The sequence below is a fragment of the Aphelocoma coerulescens genome, chromosome 14 (assembly GCF_041296385.1).
Source record: "Aphelocoma coerulescens isolate FSJ_1873_10779 chromosome 14, UR_Acoe_1.0, whole genome shotgun sequence".
In the NCBI taxonomy this organism is placed as follows: domain Eukaryota; kingdom Metazoa; phylum Chordata; class Aves; order Passeriformes; family Corvidae; genus Aphelocoma; species Aphelocoma coerulescens.
This window is the reverse complement of record NC_091028.1, coordinates 9,154,097-9,171,154: the sequence shown is the minus strand read 5'-3', so window position 1 is coordinate 9,171,154 and position 17,058 is coordinate 9,154,097. Positions and strand designations below refer to the sequence as shown.

The 17,058-nt window shown below is 53.4% G+C and overlaps 2 protein-coding genes across 9 annotated transcripts in view; one reads left to right on the top strand and one right to left on the bottom strand.

Annotated features, from left to right (window-relative positions):
- Nucleotides 1-9,561, top strand: part of TSC2 (TSC complex subunit 2) — a 32,303-nt gene extending 22,742 nt beyond the window's left edge. For 4 of the 7 annotated variants that reach the window (XM_069030419.1, XM_069030418.1, XM_069030422.1 and 1 more), the window contains 11 exons: nucleotides 723-791; nucleotides 2,848-3,008; nucleotides 3,492-3,976; nucleotides 4,736-4,811; nucleotides 5,088-5,174; nucleotides 5,371-5,557; nucleotides 6,371-6,510; nucleotides 6,711-6,789; nucleotides 7,307-7,398; nucleotides 7,671-7,769; nucleotides 8,141-9,561. In XM_069030419.1, the coding sequence (XP_068886520.1) occupies nucleotides 723-791; nucleotides 2,848-3,008; nucleotides 3,492-3,976; nucleotides 4,736-4,811; nucleotides 5,088-5,174; nucleotides 5,371-5,557; nucleotides 6,371-6,510; nucleotides 6,711-6,789; nucleotides 7,307-7,398; nucleotides 7,671-7,769; nucleotides 8,141-8,308 (1,643 nt within the window). In that variant the 3' untranslated portion in view covers nucleotides 8,309-9,561. The remainder of the gene's footprint in view (nucleotides 1-722; nucleotides 792-2,847; nucleotides 3,009-3,491; nucleotides 3,977-4,735; nucleotides 4,812-5,087; nucleotides 5,175-5,370; nucleotides 5,558-6,370; nucleotides 6,511-6,710; nucleotides 6,790-7,306; nucleotides 7,399-7,670; nucleotides 7,770-8,140) is intronic. The other 3 variants (XM_069030423.1, XM_069030421.1, XM_069030420.1) reach the window with 1 other exon arrangement.
- Nucleotides 9,562-9,962: 401 nt separating this feature from the next.
- The window catches only part of PKD1 (polycystin 1, transient receptor potential channel interacting), a 79,685-nt gene continuing 72,589 nt past the window's right edge, over nucleotides 9,963-17,058 (bottom strand). For both annotated transcript variants that reach the window (XM_069030415.1, XM_069030416.1), the window contains exons 41-46: nucleotides 16,466-16,591; nucleotides 16,134-16,308; nucleotides 15,402-15,689; nucleotides 14,943-15,077; nucleotides 14,362-14,676; nucleotides 9,963-14,005 (exon numbers count right to left, since the gene is read on the bottom strand). In XM_069030415.1, the coding sequence (XP_068886516.1) occupies nucleotides 13,427-14,005; nucleotides 14,362-14,676; nucleotides 14,943-15,077; nucleotides 15,402-15,689; nucleotides 16,134-16,308; nucleotides 16,466-16,591 (1,618 nt within the window). In that variant the 3' untranslated portion in view covers nucleotides 9,963-13,426. The remainder of the gene's footprint in view (nucleotides 14,006-14,361; nucleotides 14,677-14,942; nucleotides 15,078-15,401; nucleotides 15,690-16,133; nucleotides 16,309-16,465; nucleotides 16,592-17,058) is intronic.

Below are 17,058 nucleotides of genomic sequence, written 5' to 3'. Positions count from 1 at the left end.
GGTATATTTTAGTATTTCAGAACATGTAAACACAAAATTGGAGTCAAATTATCACCTCTTACAAACAAACAAAATAATTATTTTCCATAAGCACTTTTGTGACTAAAAATTTGTGGTATATGGAGCTAAGTGGAGAGCTGAACCCACACCACCTGAATGCCACTCCTGTGCCAGTCTGAGAGTAATTTTGGCCACATCCTTGTTAACCAGACTTGCTGGAGCTGGCTGGGGAAGGACCGTTTGGAAGAAGTTTTGCTGTCAGACTGTCACATGCCTGCTCTGCCTCTTTAGAGGTTAAACCTCTGTGAGTCTTTACCCAGATTTCTATTCTCCAGACTCTTCTGTGGGTTTAAAAGTGACCTTGTGCAGGTCAGGAAAGGCTCAGCCTGGTTTCCTGTGTGTGCTGGGATATCAGGAAGGGATTTTCTGTTCCTAAGCCTCACAAAATGCATTCTGCAAAGGGAGCAGTTGGAGCCTGCACTGTTGGATGTGTTTATTCCTCCTTATTCGTTTTGAGACCTTGTGCCCTTAAAGTATCCCTTTGGCATCTGGTGAGCTTATCCCAGCTTGTTCTTTCCTTTGTTTCATTTATTTATTTGTTTGTTTTAAACTAGGCTCTTGGTTACATTTTAAACTCTGTGCTTTTTAATTTTTTTATAATTTTTTTTCATATAGTCTCTCCTTCCTTTTGATGTAGCTGCTCACTTGATTTCCCTTTGCAGTGGCCTCTTTCTCTTCCATGTACCAGTCCAGTTGTCAAGGGAAGTTGCACAGGAGCATATCCTGGGCAGGTATATTTATATATATTTAAGGAAAAAACCAACCAAACAGTATTGCCATAGAAGAACACCTCTGATTCATAGAAAATGTATCCCTCATCCCTCATTTTCCCCTTCCATGTCTCCTGTCTGTCCCCAGTCTCATCACTCTCAACAAATGGGATCTTGACTAGCATGAAGAAGTCCAAGCCAGATCCAACATTTGCAAGTGCAGACAATTTCTTAAAGCAACTTTGCTTTTAGCTGGGGTGGCTTGTGAGTCATGAGGCCAGGTGTTAAATGACCTGTCAAAACGTGGCTGGGTTAATTAATTCTTCATTTGCAGCTTCATTTTCCAATTGGCTTTGTGTTCTGCTCAGTGGAAAAGCTCCCAGTTGTGAGAAGGGCAGTGTGTGCTGCAGGACAGGCTCCCCTTGGAGCTGCTCAGCCCAGGGATCTGCCAGAATTGGACACAGAAAGATAAAAGCAGCTGATAATATGTATATATTTTATATATGGATAAAGTTCAGCCAGCATGGAGGCTGGTTAAGAGATTTTTAAATTAAAAGAAATATATTTCAGCAGAAAACCTGCTAAATTCTGCCTTTTAGAGGCTCTATAAAAATATGAAATCTTTCTCTACTTCAGTAAAATTGATTTCATAATTAAGTGAAGTGGAGATCAAATTACACACCTTATGAGCACAACACCTGCATTGCTTTGATAACCTGCAGTGTGTTGTGATTTTAATTAGAGGGTTCAAATGTTTTTCTGCCTCTTTCCTTCACTGGAAAACTCCCAGGAGAGCAGTGGGGTGTTCTGAGCTGCTGCTGGTTGCTGTCAGAGGCCTCTCAAAGCAACACAAAGCTGCTGCAGTTCAATATTTTTCTGTACTTCTCTCTGCTCCTGTTATTCTCTTCCCACCTAAAGAATAATTAGTGCTTGGGTTGTTTCAAAGCACCAGCAATCTTGGCAGTGGTGTAGGAGGGGAGCTTGGAAGCCCTGGGTATCTGCAGGTGTGTTCTGGCTTGGACAGCTAACCAGATCAGCACGTTGTTTTGGTTCCTTTTGGTTTGTTTTGTATTTTTAAAAGGTTTGTGTGTGCAATGCTAACTCTTAATTGCTTCTTTGAAATAACTTTGGTCCTGCGAGCTGAAATCAATCCAGGAAAAGCTGCTATAGTGATTTTTTCTTTGTATTTTTTTTAATTTTGCTGATTTTATTTATATTTTGTGTGTGCTAATTTTTGGTTTTATTATTGTTATTATTTTGGAAAACAAATCTTGGCCTTTCAGATTGGTCTTCCAGTCCCTTGTGTGCATAATGGGAAGCCTCCTGTTCTCCAGCCTTTTCCTCAGGACAAAAAGTAAGGCCAGGAGGAGCCTTTGGTCAGACTCATCCCTGTGGTCAGTGCCTGGAGCAGATCCAAGGTTAAATCCTCCACGTAGGCAGGGCTTCCACGGAGCTTTTTTGTCAGTGTGGTTCCACTCCCTGTGTGTCCGAGCAGATGCCACCTGCAGTGCCCGTGTCACCCCTGCTCTCGTCTTTCCACATGTTCAGGGCTGAATTGTTTTGCTTCTCCTGAGACATTCTAGGAAAGCTGCCAAACTGCAAGGAAGTGGCTCCTAGGAAAATTTCTGATCTCCTTGTAGGCCTCAAGGCACAGGAGCGTTGCATTTCAGTACAAGAAAAGCTCCCTTTGTTGCAGCCTTGCACAGAGCTGATGCCTCCAGCGAGCTTTTATCTGGTACTTTCCTACATCTCTGTAGTTCCTGTCTGTCCTGGTAACCCATGTCCAAGGTCCCGTTTCCTCATCCCTTGCCCTGCTTGTCCATCAGCAACAATTGGAAAAAACAGCTGCACTTCCTTGGCCCAAGGCAGGCAACCCTTGGCTGTGAGGGTGAGGTGATTTATTCGCTGGAAAAAGGGGAGCCAGGAGTGAGTCTGACATGACAAGAAATGCCAGGGCACTCATTCCGTATGGCCTTCCGTTGAGATCCCGTAGGGAAAAGGCTGGTACTTGAGAGGAGAGGAGGGGGGCCCGTCCCTGTGTCCCCTCTCCACAGCTCCCGTGCCGGTGTCTCCATAGAATCTGCTGTGGTGCTGGAGGAAGGGAGCGCAGGGGAGATGGAGCTCAGGGAGGCCGAGTCCCCTGCGGAGTCCCCGGAGAGCGAGGACGTGGAGACCTCGTGTTCCGAGCACGTCCTGAGCGAGGAGAGGTTTGGAAAAGCCCAGGACTCCTACAGCAGGGTAAGGAGAGGCCCAGGGCGAGCAGTGGGTGACAGCCAGGAAGGGATTGTGCATGAATTCCCTCATGGCACCCTCAGAAATAGCTCACTGATGGCACTGGGAGTCTGGATGGCCTGGAAGGATTCAGGGGAAAATCCCTGTTTTATCAGGGACCTTGATCCACGTTGCTTTGTTCTCCTTCCTGCCCACGTTTCCCTGGAAGTGTTGGGGTGCCTTGAGCATTGCTGTTGTCAGCTTTTATTCTGGCTGTCAGGAAAAGGAAGGAATCCTTCCCTTTGAGGGTGGGGAGGCCTTGGCACAGGGTGCCCAGAGAAGCTGTGGCTGCCCCACAGCTCTCTGCTCCACTGCTTGGAGTGTCTCAGGCCAGGTTGTGTGGGGCTTGGAGCGACCACGGGATGAGCTTTAAGCTCTATCCCAACCCAAACCATTCTGGGATTCTTTGATTCCTTGAAAACTTGTATTCTGTGTGTCTCTCTCTTCCAGTCCTCCTCTACCTCCAGCCAGGAAGACAAGTCGCTGAAGTCGGAGGAGCTGGTGGAGGGCGGGATCCCCATCGGGCGGGAGGAGGGCCGGGCGCTGGAGGAGCTCTCCTTCCAGCCCTCGCAGCCCCTCAGCAAGTCCAGCTCCTCTCCCGAGCTCCAGACGCTGCAGGAGGTGCTCAAGGATGCCAACGGCCGGGAGGTGCCCAGGAGGCTGAGCACGGAAGTGAAATCCAAATCCCAGTCGGGGAACCTGGAAGGGGAAGGGCTGGGCAGCTGGCTGGGCAGGGGGGACGACAGCAGGGCCACCGGGCCGGGGGGTGGCACCGGGGCTGTCACCTCGCCCCGCTCGCCCACAGGGCACCGGCCCCGGGGCTACACCATCTCCGACTCTGCCCCATCCAGGAGGGGGAAGAGGATCGAGAGAGATGCCTTCAAGGGCAGGACAGCAGCTTCCAACGCGGAGAAAGTCCCTGGGATAAACCCCAGGTGGGTGCAGGGCCCCTGAGCTGCCCCATCAGGGGCTCCTTCGGGAGAGGCTGCTTGGGTGGGGTCTGCAAAGCATCTGATTAAAAAATGAATTACCTGCTTGATTCAGGAGCTAATACAGACCTGTTGAGCACAGTACCACTGAATTGATTTTGGGATTAGGAAACAGAACTCCCAAATGGTGAAAGAAATAGATGAATAATTTCCTCCTGTACTTAATGTACTCAATTTAGGGGCTGTGGTTTGACTGCAGGTTACCCAGGGTTAATTTTGCTGTGAACAGGGTGAATTGCTGGTTTTGCATGTCAAGAAATAGAATGTGCAAAATCCCAAGAAGGAGAAGAAGGTTTGTAATTGTTGCTTTTTGAACTGGGGATATTGTTAGCTGTCTGAAATTGCATGATGAGACAATTTTCCTCTGATTGAGGGCAGGTAAAATGCAAATTTCTGTACAATCGTGTCTGAAAGCCTAGAAATGCCCCCAGAGCTGTGGAGGGCATTCCTGCTCCTCCGCTCCCTGCCTTTGAACAGGGAATTTTTGTGGCTGCTGCTGTTTGACACATCATTGTTTTTCTGACAGGGGTCTATTGCAAACTGCAGGCCGTCCAGGCACTCAGAGTGTCTCTAAAAGATGAATAATACCCTGTTAGCATTTTAATTCCTCCTCTTTTTCTGCTGTACATAATGTTCTTACATCCAACAGATCAAAATTGACTTCATTTTTGTTGTAACAGACCTTTCCCTCCCTCTCTCCTTCAGCTTTGTGTTTTTACAGTTGTATCACTCCCCCTTCTTTGGTGATGAAAACAACAAACCCCTCTTGTTGCCAAATGAGGTAGGCAAGGAGTTTTATAAATCCTTAATTTTTTTAACCTCATTACTTTCTTGGAATGCAAATGATAATCACAAGTGTCTGGCTAAGGTGCTGCAGTTTAAAGGTGTTTCCTACCAGCAGTGCCACAGATGGGAGATTCTCTGTGTTGGGGTTGTGGAGAGGATTTTTTAAAGCTCACAGAATCCTGGGATGGTTTGGGTTGGAAGGGACCTTGATGGGCAGGGACACCTCCCAGCAGCACAGGCTGCTCAGGTGGGGTCCCTGTTTTGATTGCAGACGTTTGAGAGGTCGGTGCAGCTCCTGGATCAGATCCCATCCTATGACACACACAAGATTGCAGTGCTCTACGTTGGGGAGGGCCAGGTGAGTGTGTGCAGGGGCTGGAATCCTTATGGAATGCTGGGAACCTCTCCAGCAGTGGGATTTGCCCTGCTCCCGCAGCAGCCTTGCTTTTCCTTAGTTTCTTGTGCTAAAAATCAGTGTGTGCATGAAGCCCCTCTGTGAGGGCAGTCACCTCATCCCAGGAAGGGATCACTTGTGACATGTCCCTGTGTCCCAGAGCAACAACGAGATCGCCATCCTGTCCAACGAGCACGGCTCCTATCGCTACACCGAGTTCCTCACGGGCCTGGGCAAGCTCATCGAGCTCAAGGACTGTCAGCCAGATAAGATTTACCTGGGTGGCCTGGATGTGTGTGGGGAGGATGGACAGTTCACCTACTGCTGGCACGATGACATCATGCAAGGTGAGCTGGAAGGATGGTCTGTGTCTTCTGACTTCACCTCACCTGCCTTCCACACTGATTCCTTCCCAGGGATGTAGTGAGGATGTCCTGGGGCTCTGATCCCCTCCTGTTCTGTTAGTTCTGCAGGCTATGTGATGAAGTTCAGGACAGGTGCATATCTGCCTTTCTTAAAAAAAATCACACCAGTTTTATGATGGTCTGCTCTGTAAAACAATCTGCTCTGTAAATCTGTGCAACGATCAGCTCTTTAAAGGCTGACAGGGTTTAGTTTGGAGGTTTAGCTGCTTGTCTCCAAGCTGCTGTGAAAGCTGTTCACTGAGGGTGGTGTCAATATTGCTGTGTTTCTCTGGAGAGCAGTTTGGAGCAGGGAGTGTCACTGCTGTGGCCATGGCTCATGTCACTGCAGTGTCACCCAGCTGCTGCAGCACCAAGCAGTGCAGAAATCATCCAGGATCCAGCAGGATATGGTGAACTTCCCAAATTTTTCTGCACAGCTGTGTGCTCATCACACTGAGTCCAGTTCCATGGGATGTCTGTAGGCCACTCCCTGTGGCCGTGGGACTCTGCAGAGCTCAGTTAGGGCAAGTCCTGGTTTAAGCTCTTTTTCCTTCCTAACCCAGGGTCTGCTCCCCATGCTGCTGTGGTCCTTCCCACTGGCTGCACTCTGCTCCTGGGGCATCCAGTGGGACGGGATTCAGCTGTCAAAAATGGGGACAAACCTATTGAGGGAGCACAGTTTGTATTTTTATTACTGGCGTGTGACCATTGCTGCTTTCCCAGCTCAGCCTAAGGATCTTTGTGTTCCCTTTCCAGCCATTTTCCACATTGCTACTCTGATGCCCACAAAGGATTTGGATAAATATCGCTGTGACAAGAAGAGGCACCTGGGGAATGATTTTGTTTCCATTGTTTACAATGATTCTGGAGAGGATTTTAAACTGGGCACAATAAAGGTAGGGGGTTTTCCTTGTGAGTGTGTTACAGCAGGACCACAAGGTTGTAAACCTTCATGTGTGGGTGTTACCCTAAAAACAGTGTGGGGATTATGGGGGGAGCTGTTTGCCATGGTGGGGTCTCTGGTGTGAGTTTATGACATTCAAACCACAGTGCTGCCAGGGAAATGTTTCTGACTCTTTTACTGGTTTCTCCTTAGGGGCAGTTCAATTTTGTGCATGTGATCATCACCCCCCTGGACTATGACTGTAACCTGGTGACGCTGCAGTGTCGGAAAGGTGGGAAGTCCTCAGCCTTTGCTGTGTTGAGGGTTTGAGTTTCAAAAGTTAAAACTTCTAGGAGAAACTCTGGAACCAGATTGCCCAGTTACATCTGGGTTTGCCCTGCTCGTGTACCTCGACTGGATTGCTCATATTGTGTCCAAGCTCAGGACACAGTGCCAGCAGCAGAGCAGATCCCTCCAACAGCCTGGGGATGTTGGAGGACATGGAGGGTTCAGCAGTGCTGGTGCAGGTGTTTTACCGAAGGGGCACTTCTGGGTGTTTCTGGCTCACAGTTTGGTTCATGTGAGAGCCCAGCAGGCTCTCCCCAAACCTTTATGGAGCAGCCAGAATTTGGGAGCCACTTGTGTTAAGCTGCAGAGCGGGTTCTGTTAGAGTGGAAGCTGTGGAGCTGGTGGGGACTTGTGTAATACAATTCCTCAGGTTTATTTGACTTAAATATTTAGTTACTGGCAACCTTTTGCTTCTTCTTAACGGTCTTACAAGAATTTTTTTCTTTTCCTTTAAACCAAAGACATGGAGGGTTTGGTGGACACGAGTGTTGCCAAGATCATCTCTGACAAGAACCTGCCCTTTGTGGCCCGTCAGATGGCCCTGCATGCCAATGTGAGTACCCCCAGCTCCCCCAGGCTTTCTGACTTCCAGCTGCTGCCTTGGGCCATCACCATCTTCCAAGGAATCAAGCAGGGCCTGCTAAAGCAAAGAAACAACTTTTCTACTTGACCTTGAAGCCAGAGTTGGCACCTGAACAGTCCTAACTCAGAGCTGGACTTCAGTTGCTGTCAAGCTGCACACAAAAATCGGATTAATTTTATTGTTGTTGTTATGTTAATGTGGCTCCTCTCTTTCCCTTCTTCTCCCCACCCTTCCCAACCCAGATGGCTTCCCAGGTCCACCACAGCAGATCCAACCCCACGGACACCTACCCCTCCAAATGGATCGCGAGGCTGCGCCACATCAAGAGGCTCCGGCACCGGGTGAGTGGAGCTGCTCTGAGGGGTAGAACTGGCCTTTACTGAGACTCTTACTGCAACTAAGGCAGGTAAAACCAGCTGGCAGAACTTGCTGAGTGAGAGGAGGGGTGTGTATATGGAGGTTAGAATCCAGCTGGTCAGGGAATCACAGAGAGTTTGGGTTGGAAGGGACCTCAAGGATCATCCAGTTCCAGTTCTGTTGTGAGAATGACCACCTTTCCCATGGAGAAATTCCTCCTGATGTCCAATACCTGGACACAGAGTGGCACCCCCTCAGTGTTGGCACAGGGTCCTGGGTAACCTGCCCTGCCCACATGGAGAACGGAAAGAGTTTTGGAGAGAATGGAGCTCACCTGTTCTCCATTGCCTTTCAGCTCCGGGAAGAGACACAGTACCAGAGCCCTGGCCTTCCCCTGCAGCTGCACCCCTCTGCCCCCACAAAACCTGCTCCCCAGATCCCCCAGGACCCCCCTCCCACCTATGAGACAGGGCAGAGGAAGAGGCTGATCTCCTCCGTGGATGACTTCACTGAGTTCGTGTAGGGCCGGGCTCAGGGTGTCCCTGCTGGGACACTGAGGCCATGGAATTGTGGTCCCTGCGTGCTGATCCCTGCACCTGCATGGACACAGGGATTGGGAGGCACAGCCTGGCTGCTCCTTGCATGTGGACTTGGCACTGAACCTGCCAGGAGCTTCGGGTGCCCCTGAGGAGGACACTGGATTCCCAGCAGAAGCTCCCAGAGGACCAACCCACTGTGTTTGGTTTGGTTTGAGCTGTTTCAAGGCTTCTCTTTTGGGAACTTCCCTGCAGAACCTTTCTTTGGACTCCTTCCACACCCGCTCCTGGTGGAAGCAGACAAAGGATGATGTTCTGCAGATCCTCACATGAAGGCACAGGAATTGTGGAATTTTTGAGGACTTTATGGAGAATGAAGTATTGGAAATCCAGTTGCTATTTCTAAGCACCCAGGAATCCCAGCTCCTCCCTGGACCTCAGCAGCACTTGGACTCTTCAGGCTCTGACTCATTCTGCCAGTTCTGGAAAGAGTTCATTTGGGTTCTCCCCTGCCCAAAATGCTGCTTAAATTCCCAAGGTTTGTCTTCATTTTGAGGGATTCCCAGTAAAGCCTCTCTCCCTCAGCAGAGATTATTTTGCCACCAGAACTAAGAGCAAACAGGGAAGGGGAGCAGTGGAAGGGCAGAGCTTGGCCAGCAGTCCCTGGGGATGAAGAGTCTGACCCCCACGGCTGACTCCAGGTGTTCAGACCCAGCTTCCAGATCCCTCTGCAGAACTTCCTGTGGTTGGAGGAATGCTGGGGTGTCTCATCCTTACCCCTGCACCTGATAAATCCCTTTTTGACTGCTGCCAAGTCTTGGGGCATCATCTTCCCCACGAGTTTTGCCTATTTCCTGACAGGGAGTCTCCTGGGGGAGGCTGAAGCAGTGCAGTTGGACCTTGCAGGGCAGGTGGGCACAGCTGGAATGGGACTTGCAGCCCATCCTGAGGCAAGGAGGGCACCAGACACTACAGTACCCAACTGGGAGGCACCTCGTAAGCTGGACTATACTGTGAGCACTTCATCTCCTGCTTTGTCTGTGAGTGGGAAGCGTGGATTTGGGAATGGCTGACAGCAGGGAGATGAAGACAAGTGCAATGTGCACGTGGGACTGTGAAGGGACAGGCGAGGGGACAAAGGGCCAGCCCTCGCCTGTGCAGGTGTGTGGGAACACCAAGTGTCCGTTGTGTTTGAGTGTTTATGAGTCGTAAAGGAAATAAAATCTTTGTCTGATCAGTGCGTTCTTGAGGTCCTGGGAAAGTTCAGACTCTTTCCTGATCATGTAAATCCTTCCTGCTTTCCTGCTTTAGTTTCCCAATATGTGTTGCTCATGGAACCACCCCCCTCCCAGTGCTGGACACATGGATTCTTGGCCATGTTCCAGTCCCTGGCCAGGGATATTCCATGCAGTTCAGCTTCAGCGAACCTCTGTGCTGGGGAGGGGATTTTTCTGTCAGCTTTGTCCTTGTGCCATCCCCAGCCCCCACCCGTGAGCTCATTCATTAATGCCTGATAGGCTGGAGGATTTAATAAAGTGTCTTGTGTTGTGCAGGAGACCTTAACTAAAATTATGGATGCAGAGAGAATGAGGGTGGGGTGGAGAGGAGTGTCTGGACCAGGACAAAAGCACGTGAGCCAGGTTTTAGCAGTCAGTGTTTATTTGACTTTGTCAGTTTGTAAGAAACATCCCCACAGTTAAAAAAAAGACACCATTTTTGTTTGCAGTGAAATGCTGACCAGACAGGAACCATTGGCATTTTGGTCACAATCGTTGTTCTTAAAAAAAAAAAAAAAAAAAATAAGGCACTTAACAGAAGTCCCTCCCTCTCCCTTGGAATGAATGGATGGGGGTTTCATTTTTCATTTAAGCAGCTTGATCCTGATGCATCATTGTGAGATTCAAGGCAATAAATAAGACACCATCTCTCGGTGACTACAGACACAAAAATATACATTCAGGGGGATTTATGGGCTTTGAGTCAAGTTTATTGCTGTGAGGGTGTAACTCCATGACTAAATGCCTCTGGCTGCAGAGGAGCCTTAGCTGGGACATGGAGGGGACCCTGGGACGCTGCTGGAGCTGGCACAGGAACTGCTGCACTGAGAACTGTGAGTGCTGGAAGCTGTGGGTGCTGCCCACCACGCAGGGCTGGGCTTTTCAAGGAACTGTGGGGGGGCAGAGCTGCTCCCCGTACTTCAGGGAAGGCCAGAAGTAGGGCAGTTGTCTGATCCCATTTCTGCTCCTCTCCGATCAGAAGGAGCACTTGGTAAAGTCACACACACCGAGTCACACTCACACACATGCAGGGCAAGGAACAGGCACTTGGGAACAAAAATCCTGATGGGTTTGGGGAGCATCTTTGTTCCAGCTGCCCCTTAGCTTAGGGGTGGCTTCTCCCTGCTGGCCCCTCCTGCCTCCGTCTCCTTCCCACGCTTCCCTCCTACTCCCAACCTCTTCTAATGGGGATACTCAAGCTGAGAACTGACCCCTGCATCAGGAACTTAACTTTTTGGCTCTTCAAGAGATTTCCAAGACCTGCTTGGTTAATTTGGGACATTTCAATCACTGAAAATTCCCACAGGGCCCTCAGGGGGGTTGGATCTACAGCCCTGGTGCTCCACACAGGTGACAGAGGCTGTGCCAGGGCAGGTGTGTGGGGGAAAGGAGCTTTGGAGCTGGAGGAACTCGGGCCCTGGGGACATCCCTGGTCTCTGGGACACCTCCCCACTGCTCCTCTACTGCCCTGGGGGTTTGGGGACATGGCACTGGCACTGTCCCTGTCACCAAAAAGGAGTCATAGGCATATGCCAAGCTGAGCCTGGTGCTGTGCTGCCTGGGAAGTCAAAGGAACAAAAAATCCAAGGCAAATAGTTTTCTCTGACTTGAAAACCAGGGATTTTTCCTGAGCACAGAGCACAAAGCTGACCAGCACCTGGGCTCAGCCTCCAGCTGCTGGTTCTGCCTGCTCCAGGCACCTTCTAGGCCCCTCCCTGTCCCACTCCTGCCCTCTGGGCCCTTCACTGCCCTCTCCCACCTGCCCTTCTGCCACTACCAACCTGTCCTGGTTACCAGTATTGGATTTCTCCCCTCTGCACTCCACTTCTCCGTGTCCTCTGCTGTTCCAACACCTCCATGCTGACCAAGCACCACCTCACTTGTCTCCTCCTGCCCTCATCCCTCCACAACCTTTCCACAACGTCTGTCCTGCACAGCACCTGAGTTTTCCAAAGGTAACTTAGACCTGTCCCAAAGGCATCCCCGAGCACCCTGTTTCCCCTGCAGTCACCCTGACACATATGGCCAAGAAAGCACATGGATGCTGGAATGAAACCTTCACAAATATCCAACACAGCTGGGGGCTGGAGGGGAGGCTCAGGAGGGGATGGAACAATGGAAGTGTTTTAGGAGCCCCCTCTCTCTGCCTGGAGAAGTCTCCCCTGTCCTGGGAAGGTGCTTCCTAGCCCACCAGCACCAGAGGCAGCTGAACCTGAGGCTCCTGCCCTGCAGCTCTGCCTCCCTCAGCCTTCCCTTCCACCCTTCTCACCTGTCCAAAGCATGGAGCAGGTTCTGGAACACACGGAGGGGCCCACTGGGGGCTCTTCCCCATCCACCTGTGGCCACTGCCCCGAGCCAGCCTAGGAGAGCACACACACCACACACACACAGACACCCAATCCTTATATACATGGGACATTCCCAGGAAGAAGCACTTAATACATCCTTTAAATAACTCTGACAATAGTGTTCTGTCTCCTATCTACATGTTTCAAACACGGTACCGATGCTATGAAAATATAGCAAACATACAAAAATATATACATTTAAAAACCAAACAAACCCCGTATAAATTACTTACAATAGCCATAAGGTGAAATGGGGCTGAGGAGGGGAAGGCAGCCCCTGGAGAGGGCTTCAGGCACCCCCAGGCTGTGATCTGGGGGGCCCCATGGCACAGGCCAGCTGTAGCCCAGCAGCTGTAGGCCAGCACATGGTGAATCCCAGCTGGCAAGGCTGGATGGCCCCCAAAAAAAGCTCCCTCAGGGCTTCACCTGCCTCCTTTGTGCTCAGGGAAGGTGCTGGCACGGCTGCCTGAGCTGGGGCTGCGCTCCCCTCCTCCCTGTCCATTTCAGTTTATGATTTAAACAAACAAAATACTGCTTTTGTGATATATTATCCCATTCTTAGCTCGCACGTGTCACTGGTAGCCGAGGAAAGCCTTGTTTAAAGTGCTGGGCAGTACATAGGAACAAGTAAACCAAAAAAATACATATACTTAGAGCAATACATTCCTTGGGTTAGAGAAGCCAAGCAGCCAGCGGCGCCTGCACCCCGGGGCCACGGCGGGGGGACAGGGCAGGTGGGGACCGCAGTGACACCAGCACGTTGGGAACCCCACACTGGGAGTTGGGAATCCCATGCTGGGAGTTTGGGAACCCCATGCTCAGAGGTGGCTGAGGCAGCCCAGGGGTCTCTTGTCCCCAGCTGGCTGCAATGTCCTTTGTTTTAAATATTGGGTTTCTTTAAATACAAATAATAGTACCAATTTCTGGAGGATAAAAGTAGCCAATACTGGAAATTAACTGCTCTGGGTGTAGATAGCATTTCCCTATATATCTATTTATGCTTAAAAAACAAGGTGGGTTAAATACCTTCTCGAAAGCTGTTGCTTTCCTCCACAGTGCGTCTGGTCAACAAAAATCCAAGACTTGGTTCAAACCTTTGAGGCCTGGGGCTCTCCTCTCCCTTTCCCATCCGGCACAGCCAGCAGGGAAGGGGGGGAGCCTTGTCCCGTCCCCCTGTGCCCACCCAGTCCCCACCTGTGGTCGGTTGCAGCCAGGGCCGTAGAACAACCCACAGCTGCTCCCTGTGAGCCAGCAGGGATCTCCTGCACCTGCTCATCCCCTGGGGAAAGGCTCGGCCTTCTCCCCTTCCATCTTTAACACTGGAATGCTCCCGTGGGGCCGGTTCTGGAAGGCCGGTGGCCGTGCCAGCGGCGCGGCGGGAGAGCCCCGGTGCCCGGCCGGCCCAGCCGCCGCGGCAGCTCCGGGCGGGCACAGCCCGCCCCCGGCAAAGCCCTGCCAGGGCATCGCTCCTGCACCCCCGTTACTTGACCGTGGGGTGCACCCGGTTCTTGGCCCGCAGGGGCCGTTTCCTCCTGGCGGCACAGGGCTTGCCCGGTGACCCCGCGGCCGCGCTGACCCCTCGGCTGGCCCGCAGCAGCCGGCCGGGCACCGCGCCCCGGCCACCCGGCACGGCCCCGGCACAGCGCGGGGACAGCGCGTCCGTGTCCGACAGCTCCGGGGACGGGCCCTGCTCCGAGCCGCCCGAGCAGCCCTGGCCCGGGTCCCCCTCGGGCCCGCGGTGCCTCCTGCGGGCGCGGCGGCTGCGGGAGAACTCGAGCAGGTGCTCGATGCGGGACACGTCCTCCGTCACCTGATTGACGCGGTCGAACTGCGCCAGCAGCATCTCGAAGAGCGAGAGGAGGCGCTGGATGTCAGCGTCCACTTCCAGGCTGTCGCGGGTGCTCAGCACGAGACTCAGCCCGTCCAGCTGGCTGGAGGACGTGGAGGCCCTGGAGCTGTCGGAGGCAGCGCTGGGAGTGGGGCCTCGGAAGGACTTGGAGTCGCTGGAGTCTCGGGAGGGCAGCGGCTCCATCCCTTCGAACCTCACCTTGTGCCGGAACTGGGAGGGAAGAGGGGAGCAGGGGCAGGGTTAGGGCAGGAGCTGGGAAGTGGGAACACTCCAAACAGCTCCACGGCTGCTCCCAGCCATTCCTGGTGTGACAGGCCATGGGCTGGGGCTGGATCCCAGATAAAGCCCCGTGGAACCGTGGGGCTGAGAATGGGCAGCTGATGCCTGTATCGTTCCCCATCACTAACCCAGCTCTTGGGCCCCCAAGGGTGGCCACTGCTCCAGCCCTCGCCTGCCCGAGGAACTTGGCTGCAGGAAGGAGCCAGAGGCAGGGAAAGGCTAAAGATGGTGGATGCTGCTCTGTGCCACCAGGCCCCTTCTCCACAGAGGCCCCAGGCTGCCCTCACCTCCTTGGCTTTGCTGAATCCCATCCACATCTTGAGCCTGCGCATGAACAGCTCGACCATCTCGTAGTCCTGGGGCTCGAAGGCGGGGCGGTAGAGCTCGGAGTGCATCTCGCGGTAGCTGTGGATCAGCACCACCGCGAGCAGCCGCAGCACAATCCACACCTCCAGCACGATGTAGGTGGTGCAGAAGAGGCAGTAGAGCCCTGAGGCCTCGGGCAGGCAGGGCCGGAGGCTGGCGCTGCCCCGCAGAAGGGCCAGCAGCAGCAGGAGGCTGCTGCCCATACTGCGGAAGGACTCGGAGGAGGAGGAGAAGAGCTGCGAAGGGACAGAGGAGATGTGATGAGAAGGGAGCAGCAGCAAAGTGCTCCCCTGACCCGCAATATCCCCTCCCACATGGGCCCTGAGGGGTGGCCCACAAATGGGCTGGGACAGGGACAGCCCCTGGCCAAGGTGCTGGTGGCAGGGTGCACATGGAGCACCCAGGGGATGCAGGGGCTTTGTTCATGTGATGCCATAGTGAGGGACAAGGGGCAGCAGGACCACCAGCAGCCCCTCTGTGAGGGAAGGGGAGAGGTGTTTACCAGGAAGCCGAGCTGGGCATAGGCCAGGAGGAGGAGGGCAAAGGCCACCCCTGCAGCCATCAGCTCCTTCATGGACTTCTGGAAGGTCTTCCCAAACACTGACCACTGTCGGACGAAGCGCAGCTGCTGGGCAGCCTGGGAGGGGAGAGGAGGGAGTTACAGACACACCCCCAGCTCAGGACGGATTTCTCAAACACATGGGAAACTCAAACCCCATCAGAGCACAAATACCCCAGTCCATAGGTTCCTTACAGACAGAATGAGCCTGTCAGCCCCGCTTGGCTGAATTCCCCAGGGGAATCGAGGGCCCAGAGGCCTCAGAGACCTGAAGTGCACAGCAGAGACACACGTGGCCTCCTTGCCACCTGCTCTGCTCCTGCCAGGACTGTGCAGGGGTGACTAGCACAGGAGGACCAAAGCACCCACCACCCACGTGCTGCTCTCCCAGCCCACCCGTACCTGCACGGTCAGGAGGAAGAGGAGGGACGCGGCCAGGCTGCTGAAGACAGAGCTCAGGAAGGCCACCTGGTAGAAGTTGGTGAAGCCCCTGCGGTTGCTGAGGTACCTGAGCCACTGCTGGTCAGCCAGGGTGGCCTGGCTGAGGTGCACCAGCACCGTGCATGTGGTGAGCAGGATAAAAACCCACTGGCCATAGTTGCCCCACAGGGTGAAGTAGGCTCTGCCTTCCTTTTTGATGGCCAGAGACTCCGACACCACGAAGTAAACCACAAACAGCATGAGGAAAACCTGTGGGAGGAACAGGGAGGTTACCAGGAGAGGTTATGGAGAGAGTACCAGGAGAGGAGGAATGGAGAAGCTACCAGGAGATGAAAGGACAAGCCCCGACTGCTGTGGCTGCACCAGGGGACCCCGCAGCACCCCAGGACAGCAAAATCCCCCAAACCAGGCCAAATTACACCCCTGGACCACACCTTGTACCTGCCTTCCTTGCTCATCCAACACCCCAATCCCTCCTGAAGCTCCCCAGTGCCCACACCCAATGCCCCTGTGGCAGGATGGCAGCACCCAGGGAACAAGGGCTCTGCTGACACCAAACCCAGGCAGGGTGACAGACGTGGGGACAAGTGGCCTCAGGCAGGGCAGCTCGAGCCCACGGTGACCAGCCTGGGTGAGGGTCCCCAGAGCCCCTCACGCAGAAAGCAGGGGGTGTAGGGGAGGTCCCACACTGACCATCATGAGGAGCTGCAAGGTAACCCCCCCACTGAGCCTCAGCAGGGGGAAGGGGCTGATGGTGACGGCAGCGATGGCCTGGCCGGCCCCAGGGAACTCCAGGCGCAGGGTGACGGCCACGTGCAGGTCCACGCTGGGGTTGTACTGCAGCAGCTCCACAAACACTGCCCGGCTCCTGCAGAGGGACAGGAGCAGCTCAGGGGCTGGGACACCACCAGCTCTGGGGCCACTGTTGGGTGGGACATCCATCCTGTGCCCCTGCAATGCTCCAGCAGCACCCCTGACGAGCCCAGGTGACAGCAGGACATTCCTTCTGCCCCTGCCACACTCACATGTTGTCGATCCACGTGTGCTGCTGCAGGAATTCCAGCTGAGCCCGGCTCTCCTCCAGGGAAGGACCCAGCTCCTGCACGTAGCCGCTGCTGTCGTAGAAGGAGATGTAGCCCCAGTACCAGATCCTGCAGAGGAAGAGGAGCTGTGGGTGAGGCTGAAGGACACTGGTTGCTCTCCTACATGGCAGGCCAGGAGCAAATGTGCAGATGCAGATCCTCCCCCTCAGGATTTATTTCACAAGACAAATTACAGAGGTGCATTGATCCACCTCATGTGCCCAACCTCCGAACAGCGCCAAGCCCTGTGGTGGCCCAGACGTGCATGGAGATGCCTCTGGGGACAAACCAGAGCAGAAACCAAGTGTGATTTATGCCCAGGATGAAGGACAACCTCCTGTCACCACCTTGAGCGGAAATCCAGTGCTGCTCCTGGAGCGCTGGGTTCCCCTGCCCTGTCTGTGCCCTGCAAGGTGCAGAGTTGAACCCTCTGCCCCTGGGCCCCCATAACAGCACAACGCTGCTGTTCAGATCCTTTGGAATTTCCATGTCCATCTGCCCTTTGCCAGGCTCAGGGGCTGTGAGGGCTGGGAACA